The sequence below is a fragment of the Lathyrus oleraceus genome, chromosome 7 (assembly GCF_024323335.1).
Source record: "Lathyrus oleraceus cultivar Zhongwan6 chromosome 7, CAAS_Psat_ZW6_1.0, whole genome shotgun sequence".
Lineage (NCBI taxonomy): Eukaryota > Viridiplantae > Streptophyta > Magnoliopsida > Fabales > Fabaceae > Lathyrus > Lathyrus oleraceus.
The window spans coordinates 32,558,237-32,577,713 of NC_066585.1; the positions used below are offsets into that span (position 1 = coordinate 32,558,237).

General features: G+C 32.1%; 1 protein-coding gene across 1 annotated transcript; it reads right to left on the reverse strand.

Moving 5' to 3' along the window:
- Nucleotides 1-7,115: 7,115 nt before the first annotated feature.
- On the reverse strand, nt 7,116-12,932 carry LOC127108394 (mitochondrial-processing peptidase subunit alpha). Its single transcript, XM_051045855.1, has 13 exons — nt 12,693-12,932; nt 12,183-12,431; nt 11,802-12,098; nt 9,941-10,108; nt 9,663-9,830; nt 9,478-9,558; nt 9,252-9,318; nt 8,918-9,015; nt 8,152-8,224; nt 7,997-8,067; nt 7,828-7,877; nt 7,575-7,687; nt 7,116-7,480 (listed from the first exon to the last, which is right to left on the reverse strand). Exons 1-13 carry the CDS (start codon nt 12,729-12,731, stop codon nt 7,428-7,430), a joined length of 1,527 nt encoding a protein of 508 aa, XP_050901812.1. The 5' UTR covers nt 12,732-12,932; the 3' UTR covers nt 7,116-7,427.
- Nucleotides 12,933-19,477: the final 6,545 nt, after the last annotated feature.

Genomic DNA, 19,477 nt, shown 5'->3' on the forward strand with positions numbered 1-19,477 from the left:
TAACACGAAATCGTATCATGTTTTTAGGCTTATGTCGCATGTTTTTCGCATGTTATTCCTCTTTATTTTAATATGTTTTATCACCTTTTAGTTTGTTTTTATTCGTTTTGTAGTTGTCAGCTAGATTCAGTGCGGATTCGAAAGCAAATCAGAAAATGAGCAAAAAAGCAACAATAGAGCAAGATTTTGCCCATTCTTGCCAAATGGCGTTCTCCGTGTGTATATGGCGTTTGTCATTGTCCTAGCCCACCACGTCAGTTAATAACCAAGGCAATGGTGTTCGCCATTATCATGCGGAAGCAATTTTCTGCGTGGGAACAGTGTCTCAGCCATTTTTCCCATTTTCTTTTCCCTCCACTTTGTTGGCACGACCAGAGGAAGATACAAGGGGGGACCTCTATAAATAGGACTCTTAGGGGTGTTTCAAAGGCATCCAAGTTGTGCAGAAGCTCTGTCGAATTTGCTTCATAGTCTTAGGCATAAACTTACATGTAAAAGTGACAATAAATCACGTCGAGGGATTGTCACACTTGATTTCCTTTTTTTATTTGCATTGTACTCTTGGATCAAGAACGAGCCTGTCGGAATTTTCATTTCAATTCAAAGCCCTCATTTCTTTAATTTCAGGTTTTTATCGTTTTATTATTTATGCTTGTTATTGTCGATACTATATTATATGATATGTTAGTTTTAAGTATAATTGCTTTGATCATGTTACTTCTAATTAAAATTATGTCTTGCTAAATTTGTCTGAGTCCGGCGTATGAGGGTCGTTGTTACCGACGGGACAAGGTAGAAACAATAGGCGTCAAATTGTGATTAAATTCTGTTTTGGTTTTAGTTTCCAATTGTATGTTTCATTGTTTTGACACGAGGGTGAAGAACAAGCTAAGGTTTTACACGATAACGCGAGAGTGTGAGGAAGGAACTGGATAGTGGAACCTAGGCATCGATCCTAAAAATAGCGAGAGCGCTTTAGTTATTGTTTAGGATCTCTTTGGTTTTTAACATATGCTTTCTAATTAAAATAGGCGAGCGAGAGCAAAATCCTGTGGTTATGAGGTGTGATTTTAGTCAATAGCGCGAGAGTGTGAGACAGAGTCTTTAAATCAATATTTTCTACGGAATTTAATCTAATCATAATCAGTACCTGAATTCTACCTAATCCCTTAGGAACACATAATCCATATTTCGGGCTCGTTTTATCATTATTTCAAACCTCTAGCAATTAGCGTTTATATTTCCGTTTGTATCCCTTTAACCTTTAACCTTAGATTTGCATTGCGACGATAGACATCATTAGTTTGATTATTAGTCTTTGTGGATTCGACAATCTTTTAGAACTACACGATAAATTGTACACTTGCAGTTATTATCCGACAGACACGTCTGTGCGCGATCAGCATTCTTAAAAATATTACAAAAAGCAGTCTAAGGGATGACTAACAAAATGGGAATAGAAACAACATTATTCTTCATTCTTATCCTCATTAATAGCTCTGAGGTTGGCGTCATCAGCACAGTCTTCCTTGGTCAGGTCATCAGCAGGAGAAGGTTCGGTTTCTTCCATATCCACGAGGCGGTCATCCACCACAACTTTGAAAAAATCCATCTCGGATAAATTGAGCTCGGGGTAAAGGCACAAGATTTGAGTCTTTTCCATGTCAAAAGCATCATCACATCCATCAACAACGTCGGTTTGAGCTTTTCGCAAGGCTTTCTGTTGGTGACAGTAGACTGCAATTCTTGACTCTTGGCCTCCGAGTTTTCCCTCTTTGTCTTCTCCTCCGACAATTGTTTCTCCAGGTCGGATATTTTATCCGCCTGCAGCTTCTGTTGTTCTTTCAGCTGATTGATCTCTTTATTGAGCTTGATCTCATTCTGCTCATAATCATCCCAGGATTCAAACAAGCCTTGGGTTATGACAGCGCATCTCATTAGATAGGAGTTGATGTTTTTGGTCAGTTTTTTCCAACATATTGTCTTTACCTTATTCACATCTTATGTGGCATTCAAATAATCGTATAGGAATTTCAATCCATCAAAGTTGTTATCCCATAATTTAAACTCGTTGGATGGTTTGTTTGGCCGCTTCCACCGACCTCTTGCATCAAAGAGGAAATTTCTTAATCAATTCTGCAAACCTTGTCACTCATCAAGTTTAATTTTTTATTTAAAAAGAAAAATAAATATTCATATTTAGACATTAAAAAAACATATTAGATTGATTCTATTTATATTGGAAATGCATTATTTTGTATAACGCCCCGTATAGATGAATTTAATTTCTTAAGCACCATCGAGTTTAAATTTTTCTACATAACCATTGGCAATTTTCTTTGATATTGCTTTATTTTACATTTAGTAAAAAACGTAATTATTAATTCTCTTTTATTTGTTAAGCTTAATATAATAATTTCAACAAAAAAAAACTGCTCCTGGACTATAAGAAAGACACACTACATCTCAACTTAAACCTAACCACTCACACTTGCACACAACATTCTTCCCCAGCATGGGGATGTTCTAGGACCACAAGAGAGGGAGACACCACATCTCAATCCAGAACTTTAATGTGTTAGATAAATGGATCATTTTTCTTATAAATTCAATATTTCACTCATTCATAAATAACATGGAACTTTAATCATTTATATTTGCATCTTGTTCATCTTTAAGGGTATGCAAGACGTATATAATATCATAAATGACCTTAAAATTTTCAAGGTTAAACTATAATTAAACAAAATCTAATAAAATATTTGTCTAGTTAAAACATAACTAAATGTAATTTATAATGTTTTGTCGATATTAAATTGTTATTAATCTTGTTATTAACTCTCGGAGAGTTTCCAAAATTTTAAAAGTGTTATGGATACTCTCTTAAAATTTATGATAGATTTGCCATCATAAAAATGGAGGGATTAATACATTTGCAAACAAGTCAAATAGGTCAGAAATTTATAAAATCAAACGTGATAAGTTTATTGTTACTACATGTAATTCTGATTCTCAAGTAAATATTGGAAATAAGCAATTTTACAAAGTCATGGTTTTTATCCATAGCTAGAAACTCAATTTCTCATTTCCGATTACACTATCACAATTTTTTGTTACATGTAATTAAAAACTCAGTTTGGGTTAATACGTGTCAATGTGGCAAAGTTTGGAACACAGATTAATAAATTGATAGTAATAGTATTTTATTAATGTATAAATAAAGGCAAATAGAATGGGAAAAAGGATGATAGAAACTCACATGGGGTTTGAGGTGGAGTGCTGATGATGATGCTTTTGGTATGAATGTTTTTGCAGAGAGAGAGAGGCAATAGTATTACTATTATGAGGTTGCTTGTTAATCAAGGAAAATCACCAATGTACTTGATGGACCACCACCTTCTATTCTTCTAATTTATTAATTAATAAAACCTTAATTATGCTATACATTTTACTTTTTTTCTACAGAAAATTTAAGCTAATTGAATTTGTAGTATTCATCAAATTAGGGAAAGTTTTTTTTTAAGCTCATAAAATATTTACATAAATATTTGTTTATATTGTCTAGATATTTATCAATCTAAATTGAATTAATTTATAATTATTTGAACTAGTTTATATACAAGTCAGTGTATTAATTTGGTTGATGTGATATTAATAATTTTTTTATTATTTTAATTGAAATGGTAAAATTAATAAATGACTACTAACTAATATTCTGCAATAACTTTTTATTCACATACATTATTGCTATTAAATCAATATTTGATTGATAAGTAATTTTTAGACGTTTATTTGTTTTTATATCATTTTCAATTTATAAATTTTATAAGAATTATGAGTTTTGTAAATTTGTTATTATTATTAAGTTTTGTTATATGGGTGAATTTTAATAGATATTATAAGAAAGTTTGATCCAATTTAAATATTAAAAATATATAAAATTGTATTAAATTGTGTAATAATCTTTTTTAAATGAAAAAATAATCATTAAAAAATATTTTTATTTTATGAACCACCTACAAATTCAATTCAACTCATCTGATAAATGACGAGATTATTTCAGTTTGATTTTGATATTAAAACTAAGTGTTCGAGAAGGAAATTGGTCCATTCACATACCACAAACTAACCTGCCACATATACTTTTAGAGAGAGCAAGTTGGAAGAAGGAAGATCGGGCACCTATCAAAATAAAGGAGGACTATTGATCATCTAATTAATTCATAAATATCCAGTCACTTAAGTGGATCTCGCGTTCAATCTAGTAAAGTAACACTGAAACGCAAAGCATGAGTTTCGGTCCATTTCCACGTCAGACTAATAATCCTAGAGATCTAGAGGTTTACCGACGAATGTTTCTATCTAAAAATACAAGACTAACAATCCTAGAAATCTAGAGGTTTACCAACGAATGTTTCTATCTAAAAATACAATTGTTCTGAAGCTTTCAAATAGTTTTGACCACAAAATGTCAAATCAAAACTAACACATTGAAATCTGAATGATGGTATTGGTTTAGTTTACTTTTGGCAATAAAATTATGAGTTGGAGAAGGAATCCAACATATTGAAATTTAAATGGATTGGGTAACCATTCATGTCAAACTCGATTCAACGCAATCCATTATTGAAATCTAAGTACATATTACAATCGTAAACTATTAATGATATATGAATATCTTTTTCTTCAAATACCGTTGTTGGTGATGGTGTTGTTGACTAACTCCAACACAAAAGCCTTTTGTTATATATCTCGTGATAGAGGTGTATTTGCAAATATTCTGACGATTAAATTTATGAGAATTGAATATGTAAATATGTACGTGAGTCTAAATTATAAGTAAATTTTATAGTAGGATTTTAAGATTTTCAAAAACTCTAGAATCGAACATTTGTTTTAGAAAACGGATCTTAAAAAATCGTAGATTATCTTCTTAGAATCTCTAAGACTAATCAGTCATAATCTAATCTATTTTTAAAGTGTCTTAATCTCTTAATTTATCTTGCTACTTAAATCATGTGTGATTCAATTCAGCAAATTGGATCTTAACATATACAAAAAGAGCCAATTATAAAAATTTAAATCTAAGTCAGAACTAGTGTGAACATGAAAATCTAGCCCTTTTTTTTTCTTTCTCAATTGTCACAAACTTTACCCCTAGTGTTATTTCTATTACTATAATATAATGTAAATTATTGGTAACACATCTTATAATGTAGTTTCACATAATATATACACATAAAAGAATAAAGAACAAAGCCTCATGCATCATGTGGGTCCTGCATCAGCATGAAAAATCTTTGGCCCTCAAAAAGTATCTTAATCAGATGATGGTTAAGCTTCACGTTTATAACTAATTCTATGGTGTGCAGTCAAGAAATAAAATCATGGAGGGACCCTTACCATGTTATATGCAGTATAATAAATAGATGCTTATCATTGCACCTTTTTCTTTGCAATTTTCAATCTTAACATCTTAATTCATTTTCATCTAAGGAATATTTATTACCTTATCTTTAGAGGATCGTATATTTGAGAGAAACATAGGCCTAGCAAATTACCAAAAGAATTCGACTTGTATATTTCATTGAAAATAATAATAAAATAAAATTGCTTTTAATTATCCATTTAAATTGATCCATTTTTCTAACAAATAGATGGAGCCTACATATCTTAATAGTGTTCTATATATCTTCTCATTATTCATTGCATAAATATTCCTTAGTTTATGATATTTGTCACTATTATTTTAGTGTATAGTTTATATGTCACGGAGTGATTCAAGGAATATAATCCTGTATACTAATTTTAGTTATTATACTAAAAAAGCATAGGTTTAATTTATACACATTCAAATATTCTAAATACACAGCCAAGAAAATTCCAACATACTCTCTTATTTTTTCGCATAATTCATCTTTAAGGATATTTGTTTCTTTTTCTTGACAAGTTTTAGGATATTGCTTAAAAGAGTACAATTCTTTGTACGGTGGATATGTATATTCCAGATTACAAATTTTAAAGATTTGGTTAATACACCTTAGTATTATTTTTATCCGAATTACAACATGGTTTATTTAACGACTATTCTTAGACTTTACGGGATATATATATATATATATATATATATATATATATATATATATATATATATATATATATATATATATATATATATATATATATATATATATATATATATATATATATATATATATATATATATATAACTTATTTTCAATTTTGTGAGGAGTGAAAACAATCAATCCGCTTAGTTGTTTTGGTATGGACGTCACTTCAACGTTCCTTGTGGAGTGTAATTCTTTATTGGTTGAAAAAGGTCTTGAAAATTTCACTACTACATTATGATCGAACACTGAATTTAATCTTTTATTTTGTTTTTCCTTCACGAATAGTATAATTATTTCATTTGGGTTTCTCATCCGAATTTGTAACTTGTAGGAAAAACTGATGGATGTAATTAAGAGCTCTTCAAAAGAATGAAATTAATTGGCAAGTACAGAAGTGGGTTTGACAGCTGAAAATAATGATGTTGATTGGTTTATTATCTTATAATTGATAGCTTTCTTCAACTTTACTCCTCTAAATATTGTTTTGACCATTTGGACCCAAGCTTCAGAATAAGTTACACCAAAAGCAAGAATAATTCTTAGTCCGTACACATATTTGGCAGGAAAAAGCTCGAATATATTTTCTCCTAAAGTGATATGCATATATGTGGAAAAAAATTGTAAGATCAAACTAAATAAATACTACATATATGGTATAAGTTTCTGTCAATTTTTAACCCACTTTGTTTTTTCTTCTTTTTGTTTACTCAATCTAGTGTGTCATAGGAATTTAAATAATATATAAAAACCTTTTCTAATGAGCATAAAATGCTGAGAAGTAAGTAAAATCTTGGAGAATTATTTTAATTTACTATTTATTTACACTTAATTTTACTTAGTTTCGTGATTTCAAAAACATAAATTACTCTTAAAAGACTCTTTTGATAAGCTTAACTATAATTTGATAACGAACCTACCTTGCAAATAGATTATCCCATATCACAGTAACCATTATAAAAGCTGAAAAATGTAAGCAAGATAAAATTCATACACAAATATATTTATTTAATTCAAAACAAGTTAATGATCAATTCCCAACATGGGATTTTCAGTCCAAATACTCAGTAGTTTAAAGCTCAGACTAGAAAACATATATGTGATGTGCCTTAAGGTCATTCAAATTCAATGGCTGTGTACCCAAAAATGATGAAATATGCAGATGTTGTTTGCACACATTCACTAATTTATTGATTACAACAAGGATTTATAAGATTTTAACTTGAATTATACACTTTTAGCCTTACAAGACTTGATTGCATTTCAACAAGAATCAATATGATGGATAAAAAATTGATCTCATTTTGAACGGAACCTCCTGCTCACTGATTCATAGCTTGGAACATATAAAACTGCAAAAAATGAAGATGCGGGGTTTTACAATTACTACACAAGACAAAAAGAAATTAGTTTTTTTAATTAAAGATAAAAAGAAAATCGATTTACCATCTCCATAGGATGCCATTGTGAGAGGGGAAGCGATGAGCTTTTGAGAAATTGAAGCAATGTCCTTCAAATTTACTTCATCCACTGCTTTCAAAAAATCCTCCACAGGTTTCCTGTGTACAAGGACAACTTTTAGCTACACACAAAATAGTATTTCAAGCATGCAACAAACAGTTGCATCGCGCAACATTTTATTTTATGATAAAACTAACAGCTTCGGAGTAATATTTTGAATGTCATTCATAAGCCATACCTATCACCATATGTCAAAACTTGTCTTCCAATATCTTCTGAAACAACCATCTGAGAACACATCAAGTACAATACTAATCAGATACTAACAAGGGAAAACGAAAGTTTAAATGAAAAAAAAAAGTCATAATTTCCAAGTAAAATTTTCATTTGAGATTGGATTTACATACTCGTGATTCCAAATTCATCAAAATTGCGGATTTCGTAGCTTGTTTGGCACGATCCAGTTGTACCTGGTCGACTGCAGACAGATAGAATGTGTTATCTAAAGGTGATAGATTGATAATCAAGACGCAAAATACTAGTCAAAGAACATATCGCATACCTTGTCCAGAAGTAGCAACTGCAAGAATCTCATTAGCTGCAATATCAATGGCTTTTGACACAAAATCTGAACCCTAATACACAAATGAAAATACAGTCGCAGATGAAAAACATAAAGAATACTAATAAAAGACTCTGCAGACAGTCACATGGATTGCAACCATTCTGTACACATACAAGCTCAATGGTTTCGGGCATTTTGACCAGGAAACAAACAGGCATCTTCGCATGTGTGGGTTTGGTTTAATACATAAAAATCTGGAAGAGAATTTTAAAATGCAAAACATTGCTGTTCCTGGCAGGCCAAAAATATATAGGAGTATTAATTTTCATTCAGTTAATATCTCATGGAAGCTGTATATATTAGTCTTTGTATTTTGAAAAGTCTTGAGACAAAAGTGGACCTTAATTGCATAAAATCTTATTTTGACTAAATAAATGAACACAAATAATATGCAGAAGTCTGGCCTCAAAAACACAACACAAATCTGTTCGATCATTACTGTAAACCTACCAAAGTTGATTTTCACACTAAAGCGCAAATCTTGTGTTAATCACTAATAGATTACTTAAAAGTAAACTTGAATTTATGCGGTTGTTGAATTATCTCATGGCTTCAAAACACACTGAAATTGTGATTTAAGCCACCTTTAATAGATTACTTAAAAGTATCCGTAATTACATTACATATAACATTGACCAACATAAAAATTCAAATATTTCCAGAAAATATGATTTCATTATAGACAGAATTTGGAGGGACTTACTGTTGTGACTTGGATACCAAAAATGCCAGTATTATTGTAAATATTGTTGAATGCTGAAATTGAATGAACTTGTGGATACTCATTCAGAACACGGAGATCTGCATGTGATAAAAGTAAGAACGCTAAGCTGACAATTTTCACAAAAGGATACATGTTCTATTTTTCTTAGGGGGAAATGCTTCTTAGTTGCAAAAACTATACATAAAATATAGACCATCACAGATAATATGGAGCCATACAGGGCTTTCATATGTAACTGACTATTTAAATCTATATTCCCAGCTTCAACTAAAGCAAAGAGCTAGAAAAGACTGAATAGGTCAAGATAACTTACACAGACGTGAATACATCCCTTTACCAGGCCCACCAGCTGAGAATGATCCACCGCCTCCCAATAGCATCTGTATTATGTAAGATATTACGGTCAATATGCTGATTTAACAAAAACTAGAATAATATGAACATACTTATAAAGGAGCCAACTAAACAATCCACTCTTGGACATATTTCTGACCACCGTAAAAATGGGGGAAAAGACAACTAAAAGGCATAATCAAGACCTGAAGAACAGTCAAAACCATAGCATCCTTCAAGTTATGCCAGCCGCCGGGAAGTTCAAATGCAAGAGCAAAATGGGTCCTCTGGCCATTAAAGAAATGTTAGATTTGACAGATGATTGAGCCCAAACTGTAAAAAATAGTGATGTAACATAAACAAATACAAATCAATTTTTTCTAATGCATACCCCTGTTTCAGTTTGACAACGATAATCACCACCAGTGTATACTGATTTTGGCTCCTGTGGACGTGGGACATTAGGTAAATCGGACAAAAGAGGTTCGGCAACGCAAAACAATTCCTCGTGCTCAACACCAGAAGCTGCAAGTACTATTCGAGGTGCGGTATAATTTTCCTGATGTTTTAAAAAATTAGAAGTCTCATAAGAAAGTTATTAGCAATTAAAAATTAGAAGTCTCATAAGAAAGTTATTAGCAGTTATTAGAAGTCTTATTGAGAACTTACGGCAACAAATTCTTCCAGAAGTGCACCATTTAGTCTACTTACTGCTGATTCTGAAGCTAAAAGAGGATTAGCCAAGGCACCAGAAAAACCAGCAGAATGAATTGCTTCCAAAAGCAAATCTTGAGGGTTTTTGGATGCTTCGCCAATCTCAGCCTTCACTTTCAGAAGCTATATATAATTGTGGTATTAGTAACAGCAGAAAATTCAAAAGGCCATGACAAATGTAAGCATCAGGAAGGTACAAAGTTGCTATATAAATCTTTCAATATTTATACAACACAACCCATATGAACCATACTACTCACTCTGAAACACATTCCCATTCACTTAAATTGGCAGAAACTCATTATTCTAAAAAGCAGTTAAAATTTAAATATAAAAATCTGATGAGTATAGAGTATCTGAGCCAACTGTCTTATTATAATATACAACTTTTCTTCAACGCACAATAGTAAGTTTTTTATAATATATAACTTCAATTGCACATATATGTTTAAGCCAGTACTAGAACAAGCTCCAGGTGCTGTGGTTAAATGAGGCAACACAAAAACAGGCCACTGGGAATGATGTATTTGAGGTACCCAATTTTATAGTCTCTGAAAGATTAACTATCACCATTTAACATTTAAACTACGCACCAAAAATTGGTGCATGCGAACTAAAGGGTAATTTGAGACAGGAGTTACATATTTGAAGACCAAATAAAACCACACCCTGTCACATAGACACACACATAAAGGACCTGTGAATCTGTGATGTAGTTTGACTGCAAAAAGTAGCTAGACGGAATAAGCAAGAAAACAGGACACACTAGATGCAATATGGAAAATATTGCTGACAGAGGCAGTTTCATCTCGATTGAAACAGACTGCTGAAATTTATCTAGTTTAAAGAAAAACATCGCATAGAAAGCCACTAAGTTTTTCAGTTATAATCTCATTGGTTGTTAGTCTCTTGGTGGTTAATCTCATTGGTTGTTAATCTTTGATGGCGTTGCGTAGTATCAATCCTCTAAAATGCTATAGCAGATAACGGGATAGCCTCTGTTGTAAAGACTAAAAATATCACTATACAAATAAGCATAAATACTAAAAACTAGAAAAATACGTAAAATTAAAGAGACCGTCACACTTAATAGTTAAAGAACCTAAAGTATAGAGCATAATACTTAAGAGAAGTAGAACATAACAAAACTGAACTAGAAGTAGGAAGAAGAACATAAACAATTGTTTGTGAGTAAAATATAACATAATGGAGAACAGAACACTACCCTTAAAAGGGTTCGGATTGAAACTTCTACCCTTCAAAAACAGACAACAGTTTAAATAAATGGATTTGGGAAATTTACCCCTGAAACCCTAACAGCAGACACAGTAACAGTTTGGGGCCACATTTAGCGGCCGCACAACCGCTATCGCTGACGACGGCTCGCAGGCCAAAAGCCTCAGACTGAACCCTGCCACCACTCCTGACAACATAATATCACACATCTATGCATATGGTTTCTTTTGAGGCCTCCTATAGCTCGCTTCTGCTAGTACTACTCCCATTTATGTTTGTGCTGACTTAAACTCAGGTATATATACCTTTTATAAAATATCTATTAAAATCATGGCAGACTACTTTCTGTTTTTTTATGCTTTTTAACAATCGATTTAGCAATCAACTCTTATATGTGTGATGATTATCAATTAAACATTTTTTCCCTGTGAGCAGTGGGTTTGCCTAATGCTTGGCATTTAGGGATTTGGCACATCAAGCCGACTTATGTGTTTAAGTTCCAAAAGAAATGCTCTGAGTTGTGCACTAAACAATCAGTAAAAACATTCTACAAGTCCTCATAAGGATTCAGTGAAGGTACCTGCTCATTGACCTCCCAATCAAGAAATGCAGGGTTCCTCACAATATCAACAAGCAACTCCACCATTTCAGGAACATAAGTCTTCAAAGCATCAAAAGTGTAACCCATTTGCTCCCTAGAAGCCGAAGCCTGCACATTACCACCAATTGCCTCCACTTCACGGACCACTCGAAAGTGACTCCTGTTTACAGTGCTCTTGAAAGCCATCCGTTCAAGCAGGTGTGTAGCCCCAAAAGTTAAAGGGGTCTCGTAGATTGAACCAGAATCCACATATAAACCTATCGAGGCAGCAGGAGACTAAACAACACGAATAACACGTGTCAATACTTTTAAATACACAGATCATATAACACATAACAAACACCAACAATTAATTCATACCGGTGATGTTTCAGAGGCGACTTTAGCTCCATTTGGGAGTGTAGTAATAATCGTTTTCCCGGGCGCAACATGATCAGGCAAAGGAGAGGGAAGTGCAACACCGGGGAGTGGGAAATCGAGAGGTGGCACAGACGTGGACGATCCGGTGAGCCATCCGAATATTCCACCTAAACCAGAAGATTGTTTCGCCGCAACGGAACTTGAACTTGCAAATCTGGTAGTTCCAGGAACACTATTGCACGAACGAGCCTAAACTCATTGGTTAACCACAACCCAAACTATTAGACAATTAACCTAATGCAAAATCATAAATCCAAAACGAAATTAAAATTAAAATTATATTCCAGCTAAAGTAAAACCTATCGAATGCATAAACAAGTGGATTCGAATTCGAATTCAATAATTCTATAAAGCAGTAATCGGAAAACACGATTCGACTGAAGTGAATTCAAAATTGTGAGATCTAGGGCATGAAAAAAGGAATCGAAAATGAAGAAGAAAAATACTAACCTTGATGGTTCTGAGGCGTGAAGAAACGTTCCTGTACATGGTGGATGAATCTCCGGCAGGAACGAACGAGAGAAGAGAGAGTAAGTGAAGTTTTTGTTAATTTTATTCGGTTTAGGGCGGAGAAAGAAGAAGAATCAGAAACTTTTCTACCAATTGGACTATTTTCTTATTTTTTCGGTAGCAGACTGTACAAATTTCATAATTTGCTTTATACACCCCCTTGTTATTACAAAAGCATCCACATTATTTTTCTGGAAAGAGAAAAAAAAATTAAATAACCACTACTTTTAAAATAATTTCTCAAATATCTTATTTTTCAAAATATATATCAAACTAACTAGAGCTATCAAAATGGACTACCAACACTAAATGGATCGATCTTGACAGACCTCGGAATTTTTAGGACTGAATAAAAAAAAACTATGTTATAATATAAATTTGAAAGTTTCTACACGAGTCCGGACCTAGATGGGCTTCGGGCTATCCGTCCTAAACGCAAGTTTTTTAATAAAAAAATAAAAAAATTCATAATATTTATTAAAAATTATATTATTTTAAATATAATACATTTATTATATTATCTTTTATAAATACTATAATATGTTTTTTTTAGATAAAACACATGTCTAAATTATATAAAATAATATTCGAATATTTTTAACATAATAGAAACTAATAGAATATAAGGAAATAGTGTTTACTATATTAATGTATAAGATTTAAAAGAGAAAGACTTAATAGAATAGAGCTAAAATTTAGTAAGGTGAGAAAAATCAATATGTTATTTTTGAGTAAAATAATATAAACATTAATATAGTTTTTTTTAATTTATAGTTATGCGGGTCTAACGGACTACCCATGACCCACGAGGACTAGTCTTAATGGGTTGCGAATTTTTTAGGTCCAGGCAAAAAATTCCTAAAAAACATGGGCTTCAATTTAAAGGCACAAGCCCTATGATTTTTCATGTATAACGGACCGGCCTGTAAGGGCTAGCTCATTTTGACAACTCTAAAACTAATCACTTTTCGAACAAAAAAAATTGTCCTTGAAAGGATGTGTCACTGCCTGTGGCGCACACTCTTTTTTTACCTTAAGCATCAATGCATGTGGTGTATGTTCCTTTGTAATGTCAATGGCAATGGCGCATGCATGAAAGCTTTAGGAGCATGCGTCATTGCTTGTGACTCCTATGTTGTTTATGTTTTTTCTATATATAGGTCATCAAAAAAATCTAATTTGATTTATTCGGTAGTAAAACCTCCGATGAAGATCTAACTTTGGAACACAGAGACTTTTGAGCATCTTTAGAGGAGCTTGATTTATTTGTTAGATGGAGACATTGGAGACAGTGAAAAGATCAAAAGAATTAAAAGATTTATTACGGTGTTCAACAATAATGGAGAACATCGTATTTGGGAGTCAGTTAAAACTGATAATGATTGTCGTATTATAATGCATAGTTAGATGAAATTGTCATGATGCTTGTAATCGCATAGATATGTTGTTTAGTCGTTTTATTTGTTTTTTCGTGTTGTTGTTTTAATTGTTGTAACGAGTTATGTAATCTTTATGAAAAGAATGTTGTTTTGAATATCAAATTAAATGGTTACATAAAATAAGTTGCATATCAAAAGTAGGACTAAAAGTGGATTCAATAATTATGTTGTGGAGCTTGCTCCAACATAGAAACAATTTATATGATTGTGTCCGGGCGGACGACATGAACTACATAATCTCACCATTTTGTTCGTCGTATTCATTTCAGTTTGAATAAGCGTACTGTTAGGGTGACCCTTTTTCTTTCTTAGCATATTTTCATTGCGTCAAACTATGTCTATTTGATACGTATGTCAATAATCCTCATTTTCTACCACCGAAAAAGTATTTTTATACACATTGCATAAGTTTATGACTTTGTAAACAACTCATAGTAGGTTGGAAGGGTTCTATCGAGCATGTGAACATGTCACTATGACATGGGTGCAAGGCATACAAAAGGCTTGAAACTTTCCGCAATCGCACCAACCTCTATCTAGTATGACTCGATAGTATCTCATCAGTCTCCCCTCATTGTAGTTTATCGTCTCCTTTATACTGAACTAACCTTTACGACGGTCAAACATTGTGACCACATGTGTGTTAGCTTTGGAAGCTTCCTCCTTAATAAATTTCATACAACTTTCATTGAACAACTTTCCCGATTGTAACATTGAACTCCATTTTAAATGTCTGGTCTCAAACAGTGACTCTAACCTAAAATGGTTTGCTCTCACCTAAGCGTTTATCGTAGGTTTTTTATGCCTTTGAAGACAAAGTTCATTGATTTCACAAGATTTGTTGTCATGTGGCTCAATCGTTGACCATTGTCGAATGTCATGGTTCACTTATCCACTGGAATATTATCGATCCACCTTAATGCATCTGCATTTGTCAATTTGATATCTTCGCGGTAGTGTTGGAACAATGATTTTGTTAATGCATACCATGTGTTCATAACTTTCTTCTAAAGTGTCTTGTCTTTGATCTCCCACATGAAATTTTGAGCAATATGTCTAATAAAGTACACATGCGTAAAATGAGGATCTTATCAACTGTTATTAAGGTTTTTGTATGCACTTTTAATAGATGGATGTTTGTCTGAAATCAAGCATAAGTTAGGTTGTGGAGCAACATGTTATCGGAGATTCTTGAGAAAGAAGCTTCATCCACCAGCAGTCTTCCCTTCAACCAGAGTGAAGGAGATTGGAAAAATATTGTTGTTGTCATTTTGTGTCATTGCTATGAGTAGTGTTCCTTTATATTTTTCGTACAACCACGTTCCAACAATTTGAATAATAGGTTTTCATAATGCAAAATCTTTTATGCATGGTTCATACCCCCATTGGTGCATGAGTGATGCCTTGCATGCATAAACACTTTCATATGAATACATAAAGTCTCTATAAATAACACTTTATCTAAACACATTTCCATCATAAGCAATCAACAAACACACTATTTATAATCCTTTTATCAGCAACAGACACACAAAAACATTCCAAATTTTGGCTCTTTTAACCATGGGTGAATCACATAGAGGAACCATCAACAACATTGTGGAGTTTGTAAGTCATTATTTTGAATATATAACTAATATTTTTGTTACATTACTATATTTCTCGTTATTTATTTTCCTTATATATTCAACTCATCAACAACATTGCGGAGTTTGTAAACCATTACTTCAAAAGGTTGTTGTCTTATCAACCACTGAAGTGGAGTATATTATCCCCATTGAAGTTATGAAAGAAGCATTGTGGCTTGAAAGTTTTGCTAAGGAGCTGAAACTGCAAGGTCGAGTTATCACTGTTAAATGTGATAGTGAAAGTGCAATACACCTGTCAAATAATTCAGCCTGTTATGACTGAACCAAACACGTTGATTGTGAGATTGTATTTCGTTAGAGGGATAGTCGAGCGTGCAGAAGTCTAAGTGTTGAAGGTTTCGACTAAAGACAATGTCGCTGATATGATCACCAAAACATTGCCAAGTTGCAAGTTTTTCTACTATATGCAATTGACAAAAATGTATGAAGAAAGCTAGTTTGTTCCCTTGATGTTTGTAGAGTTTATTCCAAGGTGAAGATTTGTGAGAATTTAGATCGAACTATAATCTCGACAGGGATTACTTGATATTTCTACATGAGTTATGAATGTTGTAGTCGAAGTCTATTCAAGCATGTTGTCGAAATATTTTAACTTGTATTCTAAGTTAATATGTCGAACTGGACCTTTGTTTAAGACCAATTGTTTATGTCAGCTTGTTAGTTAAGTTAGCTTAGTAAACTATGAATATACTAGTTCTCTCAGGTTGTTGAGAAATGTTAATTGTTGGTATTCATTTGTAATCTTTAACCCTTATTGAGTAAGTGGATAGTAAAATAGTTTTAACCAAATTTTTTTATTTTTCCCTCTTCTCTTTCTTTCACAAATCTAATAGGGTTTCTTGTGTTTGTTCAAGAAACTCAAACTTTATCTCATAACTTTGTTTTGTTATTGGCGATATCACTTCACTAACAAGTATTGTGAAGATGAGGAATGGGAGAGTCTAACGTATTTTTGATTAAAATAAAATCCTTCGGACGTGCATTTCTATAAATTATACGGATATACATTTTCCTATTAATTTTTTATATAAAATTAAATTCTTACTCTCTTACAAATAAACTGTGCGAATAAATGCGACAAAAAATATATTTTCGTATTCTAGATATTGTTTTGCTTTTTCACTAGAATATGCTTGATATGGAAAAGTAATCCTTTCTAGATTTATGCATGTCATACCACGAGAGTTATTACTAGGCATGTCACTAACTTGAAGTCCAAGGTTCACTGTTGAAATGAATATTTTTAATTGTATTATTGCCTTTAACTATTTTATGTTGTCATTATGTGTTGTATTTGAATGTGTTCATTGGAGAGCCCATCACTATTTTTGAATGAATTTTTCTTTTGTTGGCCATAGGTTTGACAAATTCAAATGGTAGAATTGAACCTGTTTATGGCACTGTTGTTATTCTCATGTGACCTTAGTGGCTGTTTCATCCGTTACTACATTGTTTTGTCTGTTGTAAAAGCATCGTTTTCTCCATTTTCTGGATGCATAGTACGCGTGATTCAATGTTTGCGCCGCCGATGTTGAATGTGGCTTCGTAACTCTTTTCGTGAATTATATCTATCAAACTAATAAAGTGAGTGGGCATGCCTTTATAATGTTAGTTTTCTTTAAGCAAATTGGGGGTACCTGTGCAACACTGTAAGCCTATAATCGATTTGTAGGGGAAGAAAATTAATTTTATAAAATTTATTCACATTAAGAATAAGTTGAATGTAAAATAATTTATATAAAATTGAACTGAATAATAAATTTTAATAACCTATTTAATTAAACAGGTCAGATCTTTGCTATTAAAAAAATCTATAAAATTATATATATATATATATATATATATATATATATATATATATATATATATATATATATATATATATATATATATATATATATATATATATAATATATATATATATATATATATAATATATATATATATATATATATATATATATATATATATATATATATATATATATTAAAAAATAGCGTAAATAATATATAAAATGTCATGTTGTCTATTTTAAAAAATATTGAAATTGACTATTCGAAAGACTTGATGTGAAATACGCTTTTAAATAGATTTTTAGATTATACCAAAATTTTAAAAATGTTAGGTCATTCTTAAGAGTCTCACATCGCATAATATATGGCTTAAACACATGTTTATAAGTTTGGGCAATCATCACCCTATAATAATATATGGTTTGAACATGTGCTTATAAGTGGAGGCAATCTTCATCCTACAAGTCGATTTTGCAAGAATGAGTTACGTCAAACCGCATTTCTTAACATTGTATCAAAGTCTCGTTTAAGATCTGGTGAGTCACATGCTATCAGGTTTCTGCTATTGGGTCATCAACTATTTATTTACATGCTCCATATATTCAATCATGATGTGAGGGGGGTGTTAAGAGTCCTACATCGGATAATACATGTCTTAAACATGTGCTTATAATTATGGACAATCATCACCCTACTATTTACCGTGAAAATTGGTAAGCAACTGCTGATCTTCCAAATTACCAAATTTGGTCACTTACAGGATCGATCAGATTGATCCTAGGACATATGTTAATTGTTTAAAGTGAATTCTGATAAATGTGAATACTTCGACAGTATTGTAATGATGATGATTAGTGAAAATACTTAGACGATAAAAGACTACCACAAATTCAAGAGAAATATTGTAAAAAATGAAAATAACTAGCAACAAAGATGAATATTTGAAATAAAGAAGTATTTCTGGAAAATAAAGATAATTACATTACTTCAAAGTAAATGACAATGGTGTAAAACGAACATACATTTCTTAATTTACTGTTTCTCTACACATAGGTACTTAGTAAATTTTACACACTTTGACACACATGATCCTAGCACTAAGACCCTTTATTTATACTAATCGAAATAATTGTTTCTAACGGCCTCTTAATCACGTCGAGACAAATGGCGCTTTGTATAGATGCAACTATCCATTATGCTCCACGTGTACCTTTATCAATTTCAGATAAGAACAAAGTTCACTCCTTAATTTGAATTTTGAATTTCTAGTCGAAATTGTCTTTAAACACTAAAGAAAATTTCTAAGTTCCTACTGCATACTGATCTTCCTCATCCAGGAACTTTTGACTAGAGATTCCAGTATCAGATTCAGTCGAAAGCATCTTCATAAGAAATCCCATTTTCCAACTCTTACATTGGGTGTCGAAATTAGGAGCCAATAAATTTCCCCCCAAAAAAAATGTTATTTTCGACACATAGAAGAAAAGGCATTTTTTTTAGAACATGCTTCGACGTCTTGGATAACTCTGGCATGTTGCCAAATGTTCCAATGTTGCAAAACTTTTCAGTTTCTCCCAGCTGTCTGGTGACGTCAGAGTCATCATTACCTTTTTCCTAACCACGTCTCTTCAGCCCACAACTGAATCTTCTTAATCATTATGTTTCCTAGACCCTGGGAAATCGTGGGTTTTGGCATTAATTACCACATCTCCATCACACTATTCAAGGAAGACATGTGTCCCACTAACTTGTCAACCATTAATGTTGATTTGAAACGTTTTTTCTTTCAAGCACGCTTATAAAAGCCACAAACTCACCAATTTCACTCTTTACGCTTTCTAAAC

What these genes read in the sequence shown, in the direction of transcription:
- LOC127108394 (XM_051045855.1), bottom strand. Translation starts at nt 12,731, where the DNA reads ATGTACAGGAACGTTTCTTCACGCCTCAGAACCATCAAG. An exon ending in TCGCCTCTGAAACATCACCG is followed by an intron (nt 12,099 to 12,182) that starts GTATGAATTAAT and finishes CGTGTTGTTTAG; the next exon opens with TCTCCTGCTGCCTCGATAGG. An exon ending in GTTGTCAAACTGAAACAGGG is followed by an intron (nt 9,559 to 9,662) that starts GTATGCATTAGA and finishes TTTAATGGCCAG; the next exon opens with AGGACCCATTTTGCTCTTGC.